Here is a 24,976-nt window from a genome sequence, read left to right as displayed (position 1 = left end):
AAAATCAACAGACAGTTTCTCCGACATACCGAGGTCGCCGCCCCTCCTTCCAAAAATAAATTAGATCTCTGCAGCGGTCCCTAATCTAGCATCCCTTGGAATAAGCACAATCCCCCTTTTCGGTCCCCCTCACGGGTCGACCCATGGGGGAAACCTCCTTTGAAATGGGGAGTTTTTATAAAAGTCGAATATGTTCGTTTTAACTGGATACAGAATACGTTACCTATTTTCAGATGTATCAATATATGTGAATTTATCTTTACTAATATTATAAATATGAAAGTGTGTGTGGTTTTTTTTTCATTTACGCGCCACAACGGCACGACAAATCGTCATTTTTCAACCGACTTCAAAACGATCTCAATTTGCTGTTTTTTTATGTTTGTTACCTCATAACTTTATCATATGGTATTTCATATAAACCGATTTGGGAAATTCTTTTTTATCTGGTCTTATAGAAATCTTATCAATTTATCAAAATCTAATCTGTAGTTAATTTTTAAATCAAAATGACTGGTTTTGCCACAATTAAAGTAGATTTTTTTGTAGGACACAATTTTAAATTACTTATGGAACGAAAATGTAATTTTTGTATGGACAGTGTTTGGGATGGAGAGACAGTATTTTTTATCCCAGTTATATTCCGATTATACGGACGAAGCCACGGGTTAAAACTAGTAATATGAAGATAACTTATTCTTGGTATTGAATTTTGTTGAAATTAAATTATAGTCTTCGGTATGAAGGATACCTTAAATACTGAAGAAATATCTCTCCTTAGCTTTCAAGGTATCTCCAATTATGTTTATAATATAAACCTGTAGTAGTGGTGCACACTTACATACATTATGTAGGTGACGTTTAGTATAGTATATAGGTGACGGTTACCACTTTCCATCCAGTGGGTCGTCAGCTTGTTTCCCATTTTAAGTTATATAAAAAAATACATTACTTCTACAGGTCCTTTACATGTTTCACTTATAAATATGGACTCCAAATTCCATCAAGTACCAAGAATCTCTAGCATGAAGTTCGTTCTCTATAAATTCAAATGCAAGTAACCTTTATTCAAATAAACTTGTTTACAAGCTTTTTTAACTCGTTATCTTTTACGATTCAACTGCTGTGTTCAGAATGTTATCTGTTAAGAAGAACCCGAAAGAAAGCTCAACAGTTATTTAAATTTCAGTTAACATTATGTATATTTAAATGTACTATGTCTAAAACTGTATAGTCATTTAAAAGCCGAGACAAAAGATCAAGAGTTTCGAAAATTTAATCGTAAGCTTTGGAATTCTACTAAACTATTGTCTATTTAGATAATAGTTTATAAGAGACGAGCCTGTAAGATATTTTCTACATGGAATTTTACGATACAAATAAGCACCAAACGGCGGTAATACAATTATTAATTTTGCTAACTATGAGCTTCCTTTTGGAATGGAAATGCAATGATAACCTCGCCTATGCTTTCGATGTACGCTGGCATGGAACTAGTGGGAAACAATATGAGTAGGTGAGGATGAAATTAGGTCAGTTATCCCATTGCGACGATGTCGAATTAATCCAAATTTACAATAACTATTATGGTTTCTAGGGAGAATCGCCTGGATGTGGACCTAACAGGATAAATTGTTAGGAATGGGACCGCTAGTCCCCCTGCTGTGAGCATATCTATATAATTGCTAGTTTAAATTAAATTTAGTTAAAGTTGGATTTAAACTAGTATTATTATAAATATTATATTAGTATTATAAATATTCGTTGCTTACTGGAATCATAACGGCTGAACCAATCGTGATGAAATTTGGTTTACACATATTAGAATATATTTAGAATCAAAAAGGATATAGGCTATTTATTATATTAATCGACATATTCCAAATTGCAGACAAAGTTGCAAGTAAAAGCTAGTTATTCATAATAATAAAATAATTAGACATTTTTTATATAATAAAAGAATTCTTTCTTTCTGTTATAATTTCAAAGAAATAATATGTTAAAAATTTTATGTAAGTACAATCCTACGCGCCGGCGTTAACCCAAAAAAGGGGTGAAAGGCGAGCTCTGCGTCCCTGGGGTCACCCCCTACCTACACATCGATGACCAACAATGAAAACTTGTTTAGCATATTGTTAGTAATACATAACTATAGTTACATAGTATAATAATAATATATATTTCTAAACACTTGGAGAGACCAAGTTTTTTTTTTTTATACTACAAGCTGACGGCCCATCTGTTGGAAAGTGGTGAGCGTCGTCTATAGACATGAACGACTTAATAGAATATTACAGACTATGCCATGTTTTTTTTTTCAAATAACAGGACATAAAGTGAGGATATAGCCAGAAAATATTTTTTGTATTAATTGACTGTGTATGTTATGTATATTATTGTATTTTATATTGGGAGAAATGGAAATAATTAGTAATCTGTAACAAGAGTGTGTACTTACTATTCACAAGTCTACTTAAGAGTCTAAATTTTTTCGTTAAACGAACAGAGGTCGGAAAATACCAATAAATTATGATATTCGTATTTATTATATCAATAAGATCGGTTTAATATTGTTTAAAACAAAAATTAGAGATCCCTACGAAAATTAAAATAAATATTTATTTATACTTTATTGTATAATATATAACATACTAATAATAGGAAGACCAGTTTAACTATACAAGAGTTCTCTTCCAGCAAACCCAAAGTGTAAAGGAGCATCAATGTCAGCGGATAGAACGATGTACAATACTGTGACAATTTTTATTTTATTTTATTAACAAACAATAATACAATATATAATTATAATAAGATTACATATTAAATGTGATCAATAGTACTACCAACAGATTTCTATATAAAAAAAGAGAAAGAAATTTCAAACAAAAGAACTAGACTAGAATAACGTAACTCAAAATAACAAAAACTTACTATTACAATTATCTTTCTACCCAACTATTCGTATGAAACCGGGTGGGATTGTTAGTATTATATTTTACTTTCATGATTCGTTGGCGTCGATGCCAACCGGGCGCTCCAACGGTCGGCAACCTCGATCCCCCCCTAACCAGTCACTATTCACACTAGTTATAAACTCTATAACGGGTCTAATGTCTCGCAAGGACGAATTACCGGGAGAGAGGCTTGGGAACACATGTACATGTAATTATTTATAATCGTATATATCGTATCGTATATGGTTTTATGCGATATGTGATAAGATAGTTTCAATAATTACATAATCAATTATGTATTGATTAAAAAAATATTATTATTATTAAATTACGAATATAATTGTAATGGTTTATTACAATTGTACGTTTTCCAGGAGAATTTTCTAGAAACTACCAGAGGGAGAATGTACAAAAGTCGTTTGCTTAGGTACCTCTGTCCCATTCGTTTTTCTATCGTGAAGCAGTTGTGTTTTGCATGGCTGTTTCGGTTTAAAGGGTGAGATATAATAGTGAATTGACAGGATATAGAGGTATAAGACTGTAGTTCTCAGAAATGGATGCGAGGGGGGGTTATCATAGACGAAACAGTTTACTCTATATATCCATGGTACTGTTCATGTCTTTAGGCGACGATTACCACTTTCCATCAGGTGGGCCGTCAGTTTGTTTGCCATTCTAAGTTGCATAAAAAAAACTAATAAAAGTAGTCTCTCAATTTTTATTTTCTGAATTTGATTTTATTTTAATAATAATAGTAAAAAAATGTTATTGTAAAGTCAAATTTCTACTTACAGAACACGCGATTCCGCGTTTCTATCCTTATTAATTTTATATGAACATGAGTTTGTACGTTTGTTACCTTATGGCGCCTTAACGACTTAATCAATTACTATGAAATTTAATATTGGGGGGGTAAGACAGTGTTGGTCTCGGTGGGGTATATTTCTGCCAGGGAATATACCTCTATAAAAAGCTGAGAATACCGGAAGCGCATGTCTAGTTGGAGCTAGGCAAAAATGTGTGCACTGTTAAGTCCTAATACAAACGTCCTCGCCAGTTCTAAGATTGCCTCTGCAATCTGGGACTGGACCCACATACTAACATCTCTGTGGGTCGTCCTCCCCGGGCAATGTTACAGTTTTAGGTGCTCCACTATCATACACCGATCATAGACTGTAATAGCAATTGTAAAGGGCGAAAGCGAGTCTTCAGCGCTACAAAACTGAATACCTGGCTAGGGGTAAAACCCCCCAAAAAAAAAAAAAAAACCATGGAAGCAAAGCTAAAAGAGAAACTACCCCAGGAGGGTACCAGTCATACTGGAGAATCCCTCCCTGAGCACAGCTCAGGCAGCCCCTCGTATTCTGGGGGGGCAACGTTTTGCCAGAAGTGGACCTAACAAACAAAGAGCAAACAAAAGATAAAGAAAAAGGAAATAACAAAACAAATCCAAAAACAATGTTGGTACAGCAAACTATTCATAGGAGTATGTTTCTAAAGACACGTTCCAACTCAGTTGGTGCAGTTCCAAAGAACATCAATATGACAAATTTGACAGAAGGTTCTAAAACCCCTATAGAAACGACTGAAAATGAATGGCAAAAGGATAAAATACCCACCAGCAAGAGAAAAAGAATAGAGAACAGTCCGACGAACAAACTAACAGAGAACCCAAACAAAAAGACACAAAGAGAAAGAACTTATGCGGTACCAACACAAAATCAATTTGAAATATTAGAGGATGAAATTGAAAGTAATAAAGAAATACCAATTAAACCTCCCAAATCAGAGCCTATCTTTGTTACAGGAGTAAATGACATCAGCATGCTAAAAACTATTCTGAACAAAATCACAAGTACTGGAAACTATACAATGACAACACTCAGATCTGGCCATATAGTTAAAATAATGCCCTTAAACACGGACATATATAAAGCCATCAGACAATATTTTGTTACAGAAAATGTCAGTCACTACACCTATCTACTCAAAAGCGAAAGACCGTATAGAGTGGTATTACGCGGCCTACATCCGTCAGAAGATATTTTAAATATTACTAAGGAAATAGAAAATCTTGGCCATGACGTACAACAAGTTGTAAATGTACTTCACAGAATTACTAAGGAACCTCTTCCGGTATTTTATGTTGATCTAAAGCCTAAACAAAACAACAAAGACATATATAAAGTCAAACAACTCAATTATATGAAAGTTACCTTTGAACCACCCTATAAGAAAAAAGAGATTCTGCAATGCAAAAGATGTCAAAGATTCGGACATTCTAAGAATCAATGTCATAGGCCTTTTCGCTGTGTGAAATGTGGAGGAGATCACTCAACAACTTCATGTACTAAAAGTCCAAATACAGAAGCCACTTGTGCAAACTGCCTTAAAAATCATCCGGCCAGCTATAGGGGATGTACAAAGTACAAGCAATATAAGGAACAAATTCTTAAACTCAACCCAAAACCAAGAGAAAACCAGAACACGAAAAGAACAGAAGAAACTCAATTGACTAAAAAAACAGAAGGAAGACAATTTATACCCACAATACACAAACACCAAAATTCCAAACGGAACACAAATCACCTACCAATAAGCCAGCCTGAAATAAATCCTACACAATCAGGTCCAAAATTGACAACCAGCTACAAGGGTATTCTTATGCCCGAACTTGACAGACATTTATCAATGTCGACCAGACCAGGCAAATCCTTTGCCGATATAACTAAAAATAAAAATAAAAACAACGAAGAAGATACAGCTACCGTCAGCAGCGTTCCAGGAACAATTAACCTGGACGTAATTATGGACAAAATGTTCAATAAAATTGAAATAATGATGACCAACTTGATGGACAGAATGATGGATCGTATGATCCAGCTAATCGGCAGCCTTCAGGTTCCGTGAATAACCTACGTATCCTGACATGGAATGCCAACGGGCTCACGGAGCGAAAACAAGAATTAGAAACCATCCTCATAACAGAAAAAATCGACATTGCTCTAATATCAGAAACAAGGTTTACTTCAAAAAGTTACATAGACATTAAAAATTATAATATATATACGACAAATCACCCATCAGGAAAAGCTCATGCTGGGGCTGCTGTCATAATAAAGTCTAACCTAAAGCACTATCCACTTGAACCTTTTTGCACAGAAAAAATTCAAGCATCTTCAATCAAAATCACCGATAATGTCTCGGAAATTACTGTATCAGCAATCTACTGCCCTCCACGGCATGCTATAAGTGCAGAAAACTACAAAGAATATTTGAGTACATTGGGACACCGCTTTGTTTGTGGAGGTGACTGGAATGCCAAGCATCAACATTGGGGTTCACGTCTTATAAACCCCAAAGGAAGACAACTCTTTCGTGTTGTGGGAGACCTCAATCTTGATTGTTTGTCAACTGGCGAACCTACTTACTGGCCTACTGATAGAACAAGAAAACCAGATTTATTGGACTTCTTTATATCCAAAAACCTTTCTCTTAACAGCATGAGTACTGAACAAATAATAGACCTTTCCTCTGATCATACTCCTGTTGTCCTGAATGTGCATTACAAAATATTACTTCAGGAAGTTCCTCAAAAGCTACATACCCGACACACTAACTGGGAAGAGTATCAAAATATAATTACATCTATGATTGAATTAAAAATATCATTGAAAACCACTGATGAAATAGAAGATGCGATAGAGGACTTTAATAGAATATTACATATTGCGGTGAACAGGTCTACTCCGAAGCGCAGAGTACTGATCCCAAAAACACATGTATATCCGACTTTCATAAAAGACAAAATTGCTGAAAGACGACAACTACGTAAGGTTTGGCACAATACTCGGTACACAAGAGATAAAGCTGCTTTTAATAGAGCATCAAAAGAATTGAAAATCTTAATTAGCGACCTGAACAATGGGAATGTTCAGGAATATCTTAGCAAACTTACCCCGACAAGCGACACAAACTATTCTTTATGGAAAGCCACAAAAAACTTAAAACGTCCGAAAACCCAAGTTGCTCCTATAAAAACCGAATCTGGAACATGGGCTCGATCTGATAAAGATAAAGCAAATGCGTTTGCAACTCACCTGCAAAGCGTATTCCAACCACTTTCGTGTAACAGCATGCAACACGATGAGGAAATAGAGGATTATTTAAAATCGGATATACAGATGTGTCCTCCCCTGAGAAGCGTTTCACCTAGAGAACTCAGAAGAGAAATTCGTAATCTTCGGGATAATAAAGCACCGGGATATGATCAAATAGATGCAACACTTTTAAAGAAATTACCAGCGAAAGGGATACTACTTCTCGTTTCAATTCTTAATGCTTGTCTGAGATTACTAACATTTCCCAGCCAGTGGAAGATCGCACAGGTTGTTATGGTTTTGAAACCAGGGAAAACTGCTCAAGAAGTGTCTTCATACAGACCGATAAGCCTATTACCTATCGTTGGTAAACTATTTGAAAAGATAATATTAAATCGGATGCATCAACACCTAGACAAAAACCTACCGAAACACCAGTTTGGTTTTAGGGAGGGACACAGTACGATCGAACAAGTCCATCGTTTAGTTGACACCATAAACAGAGCTCTAGAAAACAAAAAATACTGCTCTGCTATATTTCTGGATATCAGCCAGGCATTTGATAAAGTCTGGCATGACGGGCTTCTATTCAAAATTAAACAGGCGCTTCCTCACTCTTTCTTTCAAATAATAAAATCGTATTTAAATAAAAGATGCTTTGAAGTAAAACATAATGGCGAACTTTCTAAAATGTATGAAATACTATCTGGAGTGCCACAGGGCAGCATTTTGGGTCCAGTCCTGTACCTGATTTTCACTGCTGATTTGCCAACACTCGAGGATGTCACCACCACTGCCACATATGCGGACGACACAGCTTTCCTGTCTGTCCACAAAGACCCAAAAATAGCATCGGAAAATCTCCAAAGGCATCTTAATATGGTTGAACAATGGTTTGAAAAATGGCGAATTAAAGTTAACAAATACAAATCTGTTCATGTAACCTTCACACTGAGAAGAAAAACATGTCCACCTGTCCTGTTACACAATGAACAAGTACCTCAGGCAGATGATGTTAAGTACCTGGGTATGCACTTAGACCGCCGACTTACCTGGCAAAAGCATATATGGACCAAACGTAAACAACTAGACACAAAAATCCGTAGCTTGTACTGGCTTATAGGACGACAATCCCGACTGACACATGATTGCAAAATGACCATATACAAAACCATCATCAAACCTATTTGGACATATGGCATACAGCTTTGGGGCTCAGCTAGTAACAGCAATATAGAAATACTGGAAAGGTTTCAAAATAAGACAATAAGAAACATGCTTAATATACCACAATACATAAGTAATAAATTTATGTATATGGACATCAAACTAAAAACGATAAAACAGGAAATCGAGACATTCAGCAAAAACTATCAGTCCAGATTGAACAGCCATAGAAACGAATTGGCCGCTCAATTACAGGGATCGGGAAGCATTAGTTTCTCTCGATTAAAAAGACACAGTATCCAAGGACTGGTAGAAAGATTTACAGGCAGAGACTGAGAGCTGATTAATGGATTGGCCTCATCATTTATTAAAATTTAAACCTGACATCCAAACAGCAGATTGGATTATTGTTCTATAAGGAACAGATTGCCAATTAGCAGACTAGAAAAAGAAAAAAAAAAAAAAAAAAAAAAAAATGAAATTTAATATGTACTTTCATAGCATGGAGAAGAACATATGTATCTATTTATTTATTTATTCTTTGACTACATTACAAAAAAATATTAATACAAAAGGCGGACTTGATGCTATACAGCATTCTCTCCTAGTCAACCTTTGGCAAATGTATATTTGCTACCTTTCTATCCTGGTCAGTGAACACAATTAGGTCACGCGTACAAAGTCGTAGATAAAGGCTAGTTTTCAATATTTTTCAATAGAAAATATTATCTATGTAACACCTCATCGTTTATCTATGTCTTTACGATGGATTTTTTTTTAGAGAATTTTTTATTTGGAGATTCATTAAGTAAGGACTTATACGTTCTACGAGAGTCGACACTTCATACAATTAAGGGATCGAACAGTATCTAGTCATTACGCCTCATCGATCCTTACAAAACATACAAGTTTTTGAGTTGGGTCAATACCTGTTGAACGCTTTCATCCTTAACTATCTACCATCGCTAATACGCCGCCAGCGGCAGGTGGGGATACCATTCCATTACCATCCATAAAAAAAAATACTTGTTGAAATCCATACATATTTTCTCGTAATGAGATTACAAACAAAGAGACTGATATTTACAGTCCTTACGGTTTATTTATAACTTACATTTACGGCAGTACTAACTTACTAACTTTACACGCGACTTTGTTCGCGTGACTGGCATGTGTTTACTGACCGGGGTAAAAATTAGATTATATCTTTTTCTATTTCATATAGTACCCTATGTTCTTCTCTATCCCATATAGTACTATATACTAAATTTCATAGTGATTGGTTAAGCCGTTAAGGCGCTATAAGGTATCAAACAAACAAACTCACTTTCACATTTTTAATATTAGAAAGGAGGGGGGAAAGGGATTGTTAGTAATGGAGACTGAGAATCCCAATAATAGCAATATACCCAACCAGGTCGACCTCCTCGGTTCCCCTTGGAAACTATCATGGTTAATTCCTGATGAATTCATGATGGGCTAACTGGCCTGTTTTCATTCTTATCTATCACCCTTCACTGGTGCTCCGTATCCCGTTAGCGTAGGCGAGGGTACCATACTATTTTCACCCATCAAAAAAAAAAAATATTAGAAAGGATAGTATTAAACAAAGTCTGTCTATTTCACTGCTTACTCCTTGTAAACCATGCAAATATTTTGATATATATTTTACTGTAATTTATATACTTTTTGGGGAAGGTTTGTAATTACAATTTGTAGGCATGCGAAGCCAGAGCGGGTCGCTAGTAATATATAAAACTTATGGATTACTGATGAATATTAGGACATGGATGCGCAGAAAGGATACTGCTAAATCTCGATTAAAAATCTAGTCCCATGGATAAGAATAAGGCCGAATATTTGTGATTTAGATGCAAGCTTTTTGACAATGGAATAATTTACCTACCAGTGGGGGGAAAGGGATTGTTACTAAAGGGGTCTAATAAATCTATTGCTAGCAATACACCTTATCAGGACGACCTCCACGTGGTTCCCCCTGGAAACCATAGTGATTTATCCTTGTTGAATTCGTCACGATGGGCTAACTGACCTGCTTCATCCTCACCTATCATCTCTCACTGGTGCCCCGCCAGTGTATACCAATAGCGCGGGCGGGGTTACCATTCCATTATCACCCATTAAAAATAAAAAAAATTACCTACCAGTCTCTATACGAAATATATAATACCTACAAAGTTTTAAACCAAAGGGACTTTTATATAAGAAAGTTATCATCTTTATAATTCGTGTCTGGTTAGCATACATACTTGTTTTTTTTTTATATTTATACCTATGTATTGTACATGAATCGGAATATATATTTAGTATTTGTATATTCACAATATATAAATACTAAACACACGCACACGCACACGCAAACGCCCGCGCACGCGAACACGCACACGCACACGCACACACACATACGCACAAGCACAAGCACATATATTATCATAAATAGACACTTTTTCTTTTTTATGATATGTAATTTTTTTAGTATTATTGTATAAAAGTAAAACAAAAAAAAAATAATGCTGATTAAAAAAACAAAAAAGTAAATCGTAATGATTATGAAATTGAATTATTGTTATGAAAGAGCGGTTTCTCCTAACACAAGCAATCTTTGCTTAACAGGAGATATCAAACCCTGTAATGTAACTAACTACCTTTGCATAAAGAAATTATTATTATTATAATATTGTATGTATTATATCTCTGTACATTTATTTACACTATATTGCATCATTAAAAAAAATAAATACTACAGTAAATATTAATGAGAAATGATACAAAAAGCCGCCTATATATATATATATATATATATAATATTTAAAAACGAGCAGAGTTTTATCATGCCTAACTCTCTAACTATATGTAATAATATTTATGTATTAATGTATTTAAAATAACAGACTCATGTATTTGATTAGTTTATACTTAAAAATGTAAATTACTAAAAACTACTAACATGTACTGAGACAAAATTTGCATGCATTTAGATAAGTCGAAATGTGTCATCTAAAACTATTTGTAAAAACCATATTTCGAGCAAACATTATTATTATTATGCCCCTAAACAAACTATCTATAATTACTCTTCTCATTTCAAAGGTTGCCTGGAAGAGATCGCTCTTAGCGATAAGGCCGTCCATTGTTTTCTTAGTGTAACATTTCTTGTAATTGTTTGTATTTACAATAAGTTTACTACTGTAATCTGTTAAAAGTAACTTATAAAGAGACTATCTATAAAAAATATGTTAAATTTTAAAGTAAAGAAAACCAAAAAATGAACAACACTTGTTACACATACAGTAATGGAGGCATCGATTATGAACCCATGACCCTTCAGACATCGCGATGGCATGGTTACGCCCACAAGGAAATCGATGTGGCAACAAAATATATTGAAGATCAATACATGCTTTTTAAGACTCCAAAAAGGTTGACTGTATGTTTGTGGCTAAATCTTCACCATTTATAAATAGGTTTTAGTGATTAAAATTTAAATAAACGGGTAATTTAAAATTAAAACAAACGGGTTCAGATACTTTAAGGATTTTCTTATTTATTATTTCTATATCAGCAGTTAAGTTTTAGTGATGTTTTAAGAGAGACACTGCTGCCCATCCCTCGACCATTAAGCTCGCTTAGTCGTCTCTTATGACACCCACATACTTGTGGGGTGGTCCTTTCTATCCTGGGACCGCACGGCTTACTTTCAGAATTATCTCAAACATGTTTTTGCGCATAGCTGAAAGCTCCGCACGTATCTCGGGGTGAGCACTAGACAATTCTGGGGTGGGCGTTATGGGGGCGGGAGGGGGAGGGGATCAAATGCTTGTCCAGGGGCATCAAGTAGGCTAAGACCGGGCCTGTATAAACACTGACAAACAAAAGGCTGACTCACCTTTCCCGCACTCTGAACACGGTTGCTCCTTTCTGTTATGGGTTGCAATGTGTAACTTCAAATGGTCCTTCCTCTTGTAAGTCTTGCCACACAGATGGCAACCAAACGGTCTGTCGTCCTCTATTTTGCTTTCTATCGCTACTATAGGTTCTAGGGTTTCGTTAAAATTAAACGAATCTTCGAGCTAAAACAAATGTTATCGTATTTACGTTGTGAACAATTGATTTCGTAGTAGTTGCCGTGAGCTTCACTACATAGTATAAAACAAAGTCGCTGTCGCTGTCTGTCCGTCCCTATGTATGCTTAAATCTTTAAAACTACGCAAGCGGTTTTTTTTAATAGATAGATTGATTCAAGAGGAACGTTTATATACATAATACATGCGTAATATTGTAGAGAAACACTGATAATTTTAGAGGTTTCTAATGTGATGTGTGCATCCGTGCGAAGTCGGGGCGAGTCGCTAGTAGCTAAATAAGACAAAATGTGTAAGCATTATTACTTTTAAGACCATTGGGTACAGACCACAGTTCAAGCAAACAAATTATTATTATTCACTATGATACGCCTTATAAAAATATCATAAGCTTTTGGTGTATATTCTATTTTTTTTTTTTTGGTACTGTAATAGATAGCAGGGGACCCAACTTCTGAGAACCTACCATGAAATATTTTCTGAAATATCGGGGCCAAAAGAAACACAAATTTGATGTTAAAACTACATAATACACATATGGTATAAAAATATTAAAAAGGTTAAAACATAGTTCCTTTGCACTATTACTATAGGATTTATGACGAATGAAATATTAAGTTTTATTTACTGGGCCGATTTCGGTACGAACAAAAACACGGAACTGAGTCTAAAAATTGGGAACTTTAGTTCATGGCAGACCCACTAACGCAGAAGAGGGCAAGTTAGTAGTGCTTGGCTTTACTGCGTCATTTTTTTTTTTTTCAAAAGTTAACGTACAATATATTGTAAGACATATATATTTGAAATGCTCCAAAGATTCCCTGTCGGATAGAACATTTATAATGGTCATCTTTTAGATATCTACTACAGCTATAATAATTTTGACTTTATCTTAATTGTAATAAGGTATTAATTTTCATCTACGATTGTTAAGTACTGTCACAGATAATATAATACTATACTGTACATTCAATCCAAGCTTGGATAAATTAATATATTTATTTATATATATTTATATATATATATATATATATATATATATATATATATATATATATATATATATATATATAAGATGTATAAATAATAATCATGTATACGACTCCTACATACATTTATTTTAGAAATGTTTAAGGAAATCCTTTTATCAATTCTAAGAAATGACTCACTGAATTGCCGATTGAAATTTTAAACTATTAGGGCCCGGGAAATACCGCAATACAAAATCTATATAGGCACATAGGAAATATTTAAGAAATTTTAACATGAGGGGTCTTAATAAGATCAATAGACACTAAAAAAGTATTTTTTACTACTTGTGCCTGTATCAAAAACTACTGCAGTAAATTGAATGTGAACTTCACAGTTGCGCTTCTGAAGATCTTAATTAAAATCTAATTTATCTTAATACATCAACTAGAAGTGGTTACCTATTTCTAAAGTACACACCTACGGATATGCGGACAAGCACTATATATATTCCTGGGGTAACAAACCTGTAAGTTTAAGTTTAAAAACCGAAACAAACATTTCGAAAATAAACACAAAATAATAACAAACACATGTAAAAAAAAAAAAAAAAACTTCCATTGTGAGAAAGAAAACCTATTATTTTGATTTAAAAATTACTGAAACGATTTTGATAAAATTCCAACGAGATCAATCTGTAAATATCTCCTTTCAAATAAAAAAAAACTTTCCAAATTGGTTTATGACTGACAAGTATGAGAATAAACATTAAAAAACAAAACCAAGAACCTCCTTCTTTTTGAAGTTGGTTAAAAATGTGATGACACTCACCTCCTCATATTCCATATCACCATTCATATTGATAAATGGCATCATGTAATCATCAGTCATTTCTTGCTTGATATCCATTAGTGATTCATCGTTCCCAATCTGCAAGTTTTGTTCAACAAACGTCTTGCTGTGGGTCTGTAGGTGCTTTTGTAAGTGGTCCTTTCGGTAAAACGCTGGAATTAAATTAATTGTTCACGAATTTGGGAATAATAACGGGAATTTACAAGCTTTGTGAGATATTTTTTTAAGGATTCTTACAATACCAAACGAGTTGGCGTAATGGGGACCGGTGTCCCCATTACTAACAATACCAAACTCCCTCCGTACTTCCCACCAGGTGGGCCATCAGCCTAGTTTTTTTTTGCAATTGTAAAACAAGATTGTGTTCCAAAAAAATTGGTTTCAATTTTGATTTATAAACTAAATTACTAACCTACCAAACTAATTTAGATAAGATTTCTATGGGGCCAATCTGTAGGTATATCTTTTGAAATAAAAAAAGAATTTTCCAAAACAGATTATAACTGACACAGTCATGAGGTATTATATAAGTATCATAACTGTGTCATATAATCTAACATGTGTCTCAAAAAAAATACAACCAAATTATGAACTTTCTTTTTTTGAAGTTGGTTAAACAAAGGTACATGATAGTAGTTACCAAGTTACAATACTTACATCTGCCACATATTGTACAAGCGAGATTCTTGTCCCCGCTGTGTATGGCCTTGTGAATGTTTAGATGTTCTTTCCGTTTGAAAGCTTTACCGCACTGTGGACACACATGCGGCCTGAACTCCTGGTGTTCCAGTGTGTGTCTATCTAAGTGTTCTTTACGTTTTAACCTGAGCCATAGAGATTATATATGTATAATTTTTTTTTAATAAAACTCTTTGCTTTCCTTTATTTTCAGAGAACAAAACATCCTTGTTACATCTACTATACAATATAGTGGAATATTATTTACATGCAATTATAAAAACTGTCAATAAATTATATATGTGAATTATATTTAAAACACGAGAATAAAATAAATATAGTCTATATTTAAATAGACTAGTTTACAAGTTTTTTTTTTTTATCTTCACTTCTTTATGATTTCTCCATTAAGTTCAGAAGTTTATTTGTTGAGAAGAACTTGGAAGAAATCCAGCAATAACTGTTTTACACTGTGCTACAATTGGTATATTTTGAACAAAGGGCATTTCTGTTTGTAAACAAAATATCCATATTTGGATTGACTTTAATGATCACTGGCTTTGCAATATTTTTTTATTTATTTCACAAAGTAAATACAACTATTAATTGCATACTATTCTTCAAATTAACACAATTTATTGATGAATGACACACACCTAAATTACTAAGATTTTCAATTTACATTAGACACATTATTTAGATTAAATGGTTAGCACAAATAACATTTTAGCCAAATAGTAATAGATTTAAAAAACTCACCCCGTTCCACAGATTCCACATATATGTTTGTACTGCTTAGTATGCACACATAAGTGTAACTCTAATTTTTCCTTTTCCGTATATTTCTTAGGGCATGTAACACAACAGTACTGTGTCATACCATCTTGATCTTTTAATATGATAGCCAGTTTGTTCTTTGATGGATAGCTACTCTTGATAGCCTGTAGTATAGAATCTAAAAGATAAATTACCTGAATAATATTATGAAAAATATTATAATAATTATTAGACATAATGTAAACAACATAGACATGCACATAAATATCTAAAATAAATGCAAAAATTTTAAAAAGTGAAAGGAAAGATTTTTATGTAATCTTAAAAAGGGATAAGTACTTATTAAATTAATAAGAAAATAAAAATACTAAATAAATATAATAATGATTATATTAATTTACCTTCAAAATCATCCTCCATTATGTATTTATAATAGTTCTTGAATGTAAAAACCTAAAAAATATTTTAAACAATATAGAAGTATTAATAAAGGTAAAAAAAATAAGTAAAAAAATTCTTTCAGACTTTATAAGTACCTGTCTACTTACAAAACTTGTGCTTACGCCGTCGTCTGTGAATTGAATAGGGGGTGAAAAAAACCCAAACTTGAAATAGTGATCCCTACCCCTACCCATGGAGTTCGCCCAAGGCCCGAGCTCCCCTCTGTATAGGGGTGACTACCCTTTGTCTACCCTAACATCCCCTACAGGAGGGGAGGGGACCCCACTTCGGACCGTTAGGAGGGGTGGCTTTACCTTACTCCACATTGATTCAAAATTCTCTACCTGAATTCCAAATATAGTCTACAACACTTAAATAACTTTATCATATTAAAAAATTCTATTGGTACTAAAAACTAAAAAACAATGGTGCTCATAAAGTTGTAAATTATTAAATTGTTACGCGCCAAAACTTTCGAAATATTGAGAAAGTAAAAAATAATTAAATAATGTCAATAACAAATACTCACATCAAATGCAATTCTTTAAAAATTCATTTGAAAATATATATTACAGTAGTATGTCTAAAGAGATAATTAATCGCAAAAATAGGAAAAAAAACTAAAAACAAGACCAATCTAATACAAGGCGCACACACGAATGATAAATGAATGAATGAAATGACGTAATTGAATAATGAATGAAAATAAACGAAAGAGCGAGTGACGACTCAACTTGTTCAGATTGGTTTTAGCTAAGAACAAGAATTACATAGTAGTGATAAAATTGTCAATTTATAGCAGGCTAGTGTATAGAAAATGCTAAAAACAAGGAATTACATAGAAGGAATGATAAAATAAAAACTGTAAATCATATAGTTGCCACTTTTCTTCTTATACAAATATAATTAGTAGAAAGAGGACGAAAGATACGCCATCAGTTGCTACTTTTCTCAATTCATAGTAGGTTAGTGTATAGAAAATATTTGATATGTCAATTACTTGTCAATGAAAAATTTTACATTTCTAAATTATATATTCGACACAGTTTATATAGAAAATATGTAAGCAGGTTGTATTTGAATTTGGTAGGGTTATACAGCCCTACACTTCTACATTCTATCTGCTGTTCTTCTGTATGTTCTTTTAATAGTTTAAATTACAAAAATGTCTCAACTTCTTGATAAGCACTTTTTAAAATGGATTTTATATTTACAAGTTCATTTTTCAAATCCTCATACCATTTGTATGTATAGTCGAAATATCAGAAAGACTTTAAGCTAAAAATAATAACCTACACAATTTTTATGCAATATTAACTTATATTAAATTATTGCAATATTAAATAGAATAATAAAAAAAAGAAATGCAAACAACAATATAAAACCTATCCTACATTTTTTGTATATTAGCTAGCTTATAAATCATACTACAATTATTTAAATATTGGTAGTCTGGACAGTTCGCACATACCTTGTACTGAAGGTACGTACGTAGGATAGCGTTAGAGTTAGAGCTAGCCAGGACCTTACGCATCAGAGATGTACACAGTTTTTGCATAGTAGAGTAAAAACTATCACGCGTTACGGCGATCATTCTTGACGCACTTTAAAACCAGGACATTCCCAACAGCACCCTAAATGCATTATTGTACTGGACTCGTAGGGCGCTGAACTGTTTCTAATTATAAAAAGCCCACAGACTATTTGTTTAAGAGGACATACAAAATGCTCTATAAAGTGATTTTGATGTCCCTCGAGCAACGTGAAAATTTGCGAGCTATCATGTTTGCTCTCACAGACAACGCCCTACTCTCTCTCTCTCTATTTCCATATCATGCCTCAGGTTAGAGGTTAACATAAGACTGAGGTATTTAAAGTGTTCCACCTTATGTAATGGGATGTTGTTTAATTTAATGGATGGTATATGATTTTAACACTTACCTCTGACCTGAAAGACCATACACACAGTTTTCCTTACATTGTGAAGCAGACTGTGAGTGCGGGCATATTTTTCACATATATTTTTTTTTATACAACTTAGAATGGCAAACAAGCTGATGGCCCACCTGATGGAAAGTGGTAACCGTCGCCTATAGACATGAGCAGTACCATGGACTTAACAGAGTATACTGTTTCGCCCATGATACCCCCCATGCGTTGCCATTCCTGAGGACTCAGATGTTATTCCTCCGTACCCAGTAAATTCACGCCATATCCCACACCCTTCAAACCGAAACACAGCCATGCAAACACAACTGCTTCACAGTAGAGACACGAATTGGACAGAGGTACCCAAGCAATCGACTTTTGTACAGTCTCCCTCTGGTATAAATATATGTATAATATATATATATATATATATATATATATATATATATATATATATATGCCACATTGAGCTGATTTTTATACTAGTACTTAAATATATCTACAGTTCATTGAGCATTCTAGTATTATTTAGTTTTTGCCATAAAATATCATAACATACCAGATTAAATGCTCTCGATAAGTTGAAGAAACAGGCAACGGATGTTTTACGATCAGTGTAATACTTGACAGTTTCCTTAACACACAATACAGCTGTTTCTGTTGAAAGTCTAGTTTTAAAAGCAAACTGGTTGTCATGGATTTCTATATATTTATTAAGCTGTGTGTTAAGCAAACTATCAAGTACATTTGATACAACAGTTGCTAGCGACACCGTTTATAGTTGCTTTTATCACTTATATTACCAATTTTGCTTTTCACAATTGGTACCACCAAAGTCTTTATCATCTCCGCAAAAAAGTACGAGTATCCTATACATAACGTGTAGAACATCGCTAAAACCCCAGGGAGCTGATAATCTTGGAGCCTATTCGTTACAAATGGAAAAAAAGTGTTTCCTCTTTATAATATTAGTGTAGATTATAGCGACCCACCCCGGCTTCGCACGGGTGCAATGCTAAGTGCAAAAAATGTGTTAATTTACGACATAGCATTAGAAATGTCTGAAATTATCAGTGTATCTCTGCTATATTATGCATAGTGGACCCGCCCTCGCTTCGCTTCAGGTACCATTTTTACCCCCGTAAAGTTACTTTTTAAAACACCTATGTCCTAAAAGTTAAAACTTACCTACCTATACCATGCTGGTGCGGTGAGAATTTTGAAGTTTTATTTAATACGCCTCGCGCGCTAGACCTCTAAAATTATCAGTGTTTCTCTATAATATTATGCATGTATTATACACATAAATCTTCCTCTTGAATCACTCTATCTGATAAAAAAAACCGAATGAAAATCGGTTGCGTAATTTTAAAGATTTAAGCATCTGAGCCGCGCGGGTACCTCACTCATAGATCTAAACTCCCCTCCGCACGCACACTCTGCCTTGGTGACGCTCACTTCGCAACGGGCCGTGCATTGCTTGGGTACCTCTGTCCCATTCGTGTTTCTACCGTGAAGCAGTTGTATTTGCATGGCTGCGTTTCGGTTTGAAGGGTGGGATATGGCGTGAATTTACTGGGTACAGAGGAATAACACCTGAGTCCTCAGGAATGGTAACGCATGGGGGGTATCATGGGCGAAACAGTAGTAGTAACTCTGTTATGTCCATGGTACTGCTCATGTCTATAGGCGACAATTACCACTTTCCATCAGGTGGGCCGTTAGCTTGTTTGCCATTCTAAGTTGTATAAAAAAAATCGTAATATTTTAATTTCGCCATAACTGCAAAACAAAACGTCCAATTTTAATTATTCAAAAATCAAATATTATCTACATAAACTGTACTTAGTGATGAAGTAATTTATTTTGATATGGATTAATAGCATGAGTAAAATAAATGCGTTTAAATTTAGTCCAAAAAAATTCAAGGTTTTCAAATAAAAAAATGGTTGTTGTGCCTCACTCGACATAGATAGGTATAGTGTGTCGCGGAATTTTTTGTAGATATTTATAAGATCTACAATTAATTAGAACATTTTATGGTTCTATCTTTTATAGTTTAGCAGCGTACATACTTTTTTGGTTGATTTTTTACACCTTGTGTCCGAAAAATCCAAATATCTTACGGAACCCTATTTTTTTCCAAAATAAAATATAGCCTATGTTACTCGTGGATAATGTAGCTTTCGAATGGTGAAAGAATTTTTAAAAACGGTCCAGTAGTTTTTGAGCCTATTCATTACAACCAAACAAAGTTTTTTTCTTTATAATATTAGTGTAGATAAGATCATAGTAGCACATTTATGCAACTGCAGATTTTATGGCTTCAAGCACTGTTTTAGGATATAAAAAGTCTCACAAACACTGTCAGTCAATATTTACATTCAATTTTTTGTATTTAGTTATATTTTCGAGCTTTTTGTACGTTAAAAATATTTTTATTAAATGTTAAATCACAGACACAATGTTTACTTAGCAGTGGCACCACTTAACTTCCCATTGTACTGTATAATTTGACTAACCTAATAAAAATAGACACAGGTCGTATTTGTAATTGGGGGAGAGTTTTTGTAGTCCTATAAATAATAAATTATTATTAATCATTATGTAATAATACATATAAATAACAAACAGTATAAACATTCAACTATCGATTGCAAGAATAGATTCTTTACCGATTACACAACACTACTCCATTTCTACTGTGGTTGTCAAAATTATCGCACTAAATTTGACAGACCATAAACACGGGAAGTATAATACTAACTCCTGCGCACATGTGAGATAGGTATTAGAAATTTCTGAATTGATTTTGTATAAATAATTTAATACCTAAAAATGGACAATAATAAGCTAGAAGGAGTAGCATTGAAACTTTTTGACATAAATGCTGTAAAATTCGGGGAGTTTATGACTAAGAGTGGAATTGAAACACCTGTTTATTTTGATTTAAGGGTTATAGTTAGTTATCCACGTGTAATGGTATGTAAAAAATATCTTTATAATAACTTTTTATGTTATATCTACGTATTTATTCAAATATAAGTCCTATTTTTATTAATAATCTCAAATAATTGAGTGGATATATTAAACATTAATTCAGCAAGTGGTTATTTAATAAGTTGAGCAGTTCCATTAATCTGTATTATATTTTGTTATTCTCATTCGTTACAATATTGTATAATATATTTTTTTTTTGTTTTACTCGACACTTTTTTCACGCCGTAATGTGTGAATTTAATTATAAATATTGTTAATATACATATGTAAAGGAAACCATCAGTGAGTATTCTTAGAAATAAAAAAAGAGTCAAAAACGAGTAGGGTTACTTGTTGGTAAAGTAAAATGTCGCCGTACCTATCATGATATGTATAGTGTCTATATTACACAATCTGTAAAGACAAATTTATAATGTATATGGATCATAATATAGAAATAATCCATATATTTGTTAAAACATGATAAAAATATTTCTTCCATATTGACTAGGCATGTATCTACCTCGATAATTTGATTTGTTGAACACAAGACTCAAAATTATGCAGAATAGGAGTTTCAACTGGTGTTTCTCTTTAAAATGCTCAGTTTCACTGATAGGAATCTGCCATATAAGTACCTAAATCCCAGTAGTCTCTTAAATTTTTATTTAGGAATCTACCTGCCTAGAAAGTAAAGGTTTTCCTTTATAATTTGAAAAAAGAATATTTTTTATAACAATCATGTTTGATTAAGTGATATTTTGTGCTTTTAGGAATTAATAACATCTCTACTCTGCGATATTGTAGCCACAAAAGTTAAAAAATATGATCATATATGTGGAGTGCCATACACAGCTTTGCCAATAGCTACATTGATGAGTGTTCAGGCAAAGAAACCAATGCTATTACGGAGAAAAGAAGCTAAAGCATATGGTACAAAGAAAATGATAGAAGGTCATTACAATGTTGGTGAAACTTGTCTTATAGTTGAAGATGTTATAACATCAGGTTCTAGTGTTTTAGAAACAGTAAAGGAGTTGAATAAAGAAGGTTTAGTGGTTAATAATGCAGTAATTATCTTGGATAGAGAACAAGGTGGCAGAAAGAATCTTGAAACAAATAATGTAAATGTTGATGCATTATTTACTATGACTGAGTTGATTGGTATTTTAGAAAAACATAAAAAAATTACAAAAGAAATGTCTATGAAAGTTAGAAACTACTTAACAGAAGTTAAAGCTCCAGTAACTGGTAAGCTGTGTATGACTATTTTTTATGGATATTATTCTGGTTTATATTTCAATGACACAATTTCACATTGTTATTTACAGGTTCATCAGAAGAGAGAATGCTATTATCATATGAAAAAAGAGCAGAGTTAACTTCGAATCCTGTAGCAAAGCAGCTGTTTAACATAATGTCGATTAAAAAGACGAACCTGTGTTTGTCTGTTGATTTGACATCATCTATAAAAATACTGGAACTTCTAGAAAAAGTTGGAGAGTATATTTGCTTAGTGAAAACCCATGTTGATATTATAGAAGATTTTAGTTTAGATTTTATCACACGACTTAAACAATTAGCACAGAGATTTAACTTTTTGATTCTTGAAGATAGAAAGTTTGCAGATATCGGGAATACTGTGTTGTTACAGTATCAGAAAGGATTATATAAGATTTCTGAATGGGCTGATTGTGTGACATCGCATTCTTTACCTGGAGAAGGTATATTGAAATCTTTAAGCACTCCCTGCAATGGTTTAGAAAATCGTGGCGTATTTCTTTTAGCTGAAATGAGTAGTGAGGTATGAACATATTATTTTTATGCACTGTGCACCATCTACTTTCGTATCACATTATTTGACCATAATAAGCTCTCTTTGACCATAAGGTATATAAATAATCTTTCCATCAACTATACAAATTGCAATAATGCTGTGCTTGTTAGGTACCTGTTCAATAGCATACTAATGTTATCATTTTCGAATATGTGATCTTTTTGTATTTTAGAGGCACTAAATTCACTTCTTAGTGACTCGTCTGCAAATATATTAACATTCAATTGCATTTTTTTTATAAAATATATTAACATTTTTACAGGGAAATCTAATATCACCAGAATACCGAGAAGTAACAGTAAACATGGCTTCGAAATATCCTAATATAATTACTGGATTTGTATGTCAAAATAAGGATACATTTAAAGATCCCGGTCTTATACAATTGACTCCTGGCGTACAACTCGAGAGTGCTAAAGATGATCTTGGTCAAGTATACAATAGTCCAGATAAAGTTATTTTAGATAACGGAGCTGATATAATTGTTGTCGGCCGTGGTATAATTGCTGCGAAGAGTCCAGAAGCTCAAGCGGTTATTTACAGAGATACTTTATGGAAGTGTTATTTAAAAAGAGTCTCAGGTAAATTAGAGTAAGTGTTCAAGTATTGTTTATATCGTTAAAATATTTTGTTGTCTCAATTGCTGATTTTAGTAATAATAGAGAAGTATGCATTTAATTTATTCCTGGTTATGTAATAATAAGTTGTAATTCATAGTATTGTAATCTAAATAACTGTACATTTTGTATTAAGCGAATTGTTATTGTATATTAATTTGTATTAATTGTATTTCTACTCATAATGTTACTATGAGCTATATTAAAAAAAAGATGCATTTAAAAAAATCTTTTTAAAGGGACCATTTAATATAAAATGTTGAAGAAAAATAGAGCTAATTTAGCATTTTTTGAAGGATATGTTCTACCAGCAAAACTGAACATTAACATTAACAAACATAGTTTTACCATAGATTATATCATCATTATTATCATATCAGCCGTTAACTATCCATTGCTTAACACAGGCCTTAATGTTTTATTTCTAAAAACTAAAACATTCTACAAACATATTTTTATTAGAGTGTTTTGTCCCTGTCTTTCAAATTGAGAATATAGTGTAAAAGAAAAGGATAAAGTACTTCTATAACTAAAATAATTTTAAGAGAATTGACGTTTTTATTAATAAAAGAAAGTGTGGGTTTTATGTATAACTTGCATTTCCGATTTCTTTCTGTATATAAGTTACTATTTATGTATGTTATATATGTTTTCTAATCAATATGTAAGACATTCCATTACCTTTTAACTATATTTAATTGTATTGGATTTTTGTCTGAAAAGATCCTATAGAAATGTAGTAATTTATTTTCGTAGTAAAAATAATTGATTTTACCATACGCAGAAATTATACCACGTCTAATTTCATCTTTTTATATTTTATGTCACATAAAATTATAGAAAACATATAACGTAAAGAGAATTGGTGTCAGTGACAGCCATATTTAAAGTAGGTTTATATTTGTGGAACACAATTTTAAATTATTTTCGAAAATTCTGGCTACCCGTACAAAGCCGGGCTGGATTTTCTAGTAAGTGATATAATATAGTTTCAAAAAGAAGTCACAGTTTTTCAGTTTACATTTTAGCAGTTTTTTGTAAGTGATGTGTCTTCTAGGCAATATAGAAGGCTCAACATAGTTAATGGCCCTGTCCACATATTACTTAATAATTAAGTAAATTGTATACTACGATAAAGAAAAAGATATTTTAAAGTATAATTACTATACTTATGCTATAATAAATAAAGAATATCAAGAAAAAAGGTTTTATCATTTTTATATCTATAGTACCTATACATATGACATTGACAACAATGGAATGGTAACAACATCTGTGCCATCTGTATAAGCTGGCAGGGAACCAGTAACTGAATAGCTGAGTATACAATTAAGTCGGCCTATTGTAAATAATTATAACTGAAAAATTTGCTATACTCGTAGTAATATAGAAGTGCCTGTTAGGTAATGGTCCTCAGTATGATCTAATCAAATTCAGTATAATAAAACGCAATTCAATTCGAAGGAACACTAGAATAGTCCCTCCGGAAATAAACTATTAGATTTATCATTTATTGTTTAAAATATCGATAATGCTTTTGTGTGTACAAAAGTACAACACTATCAGATGAATGACT

At 32.9% G+C, this 24,976-nt stretch overlaps 2 protein-coding genes across 5 annotated transcripts in view; one reads left to right on the top strand and one right to left on the bottom strand.

Annotated features, from left to right (window-relative positions):
- LOC113513044 (zinc finger protein 585B-like) overlaps positions 1 to 16,717 on the bottom strand; it is a 38,913-nt gene extending 22,196 nt beyond the window's left edge. Inside the window, exons 1-6 of one of the 4 annotated variants that reach the window (XM_031909352.2) lie at positions 16,568 to 16,717; positions 15,999 to 16,050; positions 15,580 to 15,791; positions 14,800 to 14,966; positions 14,122 to 14,294; positions 12,126 to 12,309 (exon numbers count right to left, since the gene is read on the bottom strand). In XM_031909352.2, coding sequence (XP_031765212.1) covers positions 12,126 to 12,309; positions 14,122 to 14,294; positions 14,800 to 14,966; positions 15,580 to 15,791; positions 15,999 to 16,010 — 748 coding nt within the window. In that variant the 5' untranslated portion in view covers positions 16,011 to 16,050; positions 16,568 to 16,717. Of the gene's footprint in view, positions 1 to 12,125; positions 12,310 to 14,121; positions 14,295 to 14,799; positions 14,967 to 15,579; positions 15,792 to 15,998; positions 16,051 to 16,133; positions 16,523 to 16,567 lie in introns of those variants that run through there. The other 3 variants (XM_031909354.2, XM_031909350.2, XM_031909351.2) reach the window with 3 other exon arrangements.
- A 3,986-nt stretch (positions 16,718 to 20,703) lies between these two features.
- On the top strand, positions 20,704 to 24,604 carry LOC113511128 (uridine 5'-monophosphate synthase). The gene is made up of 4 exons (XM_026894729.2): positions 20,704 to 20,949; positions 21,720 to 22,197; positions 22,278 to 22,750; positions 23,046 to 24,604. The coding sequence occupies exons 1-4, from the start codon at positions 20,806 to 20,808 to the stop codon at positions 23,376 to 23,378; spliced, it is 1,428 nt and encodes a 475-aa protein (XP_026750530.1). The 5' UTR covers positions 20,704 to 20,805; the 3' UTR covers positions 23,379 to 24,604.
- The last annotated feature ends 372 nt before the right edge of the window (positions 24,605 to 24,976 follow it).

Source organism: Galleria mellonella, unplaced genomic scaffold, assembly GCF_026898425.1.
Source record: "Galleria mellonella isolate WM207_F2 unplaced genomic scaffold, CSIRO_AGI_GalMel_v1 utg139, whole genome shotgun sequence".
NCBI lineage: Eukaryota > Metazoa > Arthropoda > Insecta > Lepidoptera > Pyralidae > Galleria > Galleria mellonella.
The sequence above is the reverse complement of the archived record's forward strand: the minus strand, read 5'-3'. Positions and strand labels throughout refer to the sequence as shown.

Excerpts from the sequence above, each read along its gene's own strand:
- LOC113511128 (XM_026894729.2), top strand. The coding sequence starts at position 20,806 with ATGGACAATAATAAGCTAGAAGGAGTAGCATTGAAACTTTTTGACATA. Across the intron at positions 20,950-21,719 it reads TTAGTTATCCACGTGTAATG|GAATTAATAACATCTCTACT; the intron begins GTATGTAAAAAA and ends TTGTGCTTTTAG. Across the intron at positions 22,751-23,045 it reads TAGCTGAAATGAGTAGTGAG|GGAAATCTAATATCACCAGA; the intron begins GTATGAACATAT and ends ACATTTTTACAG.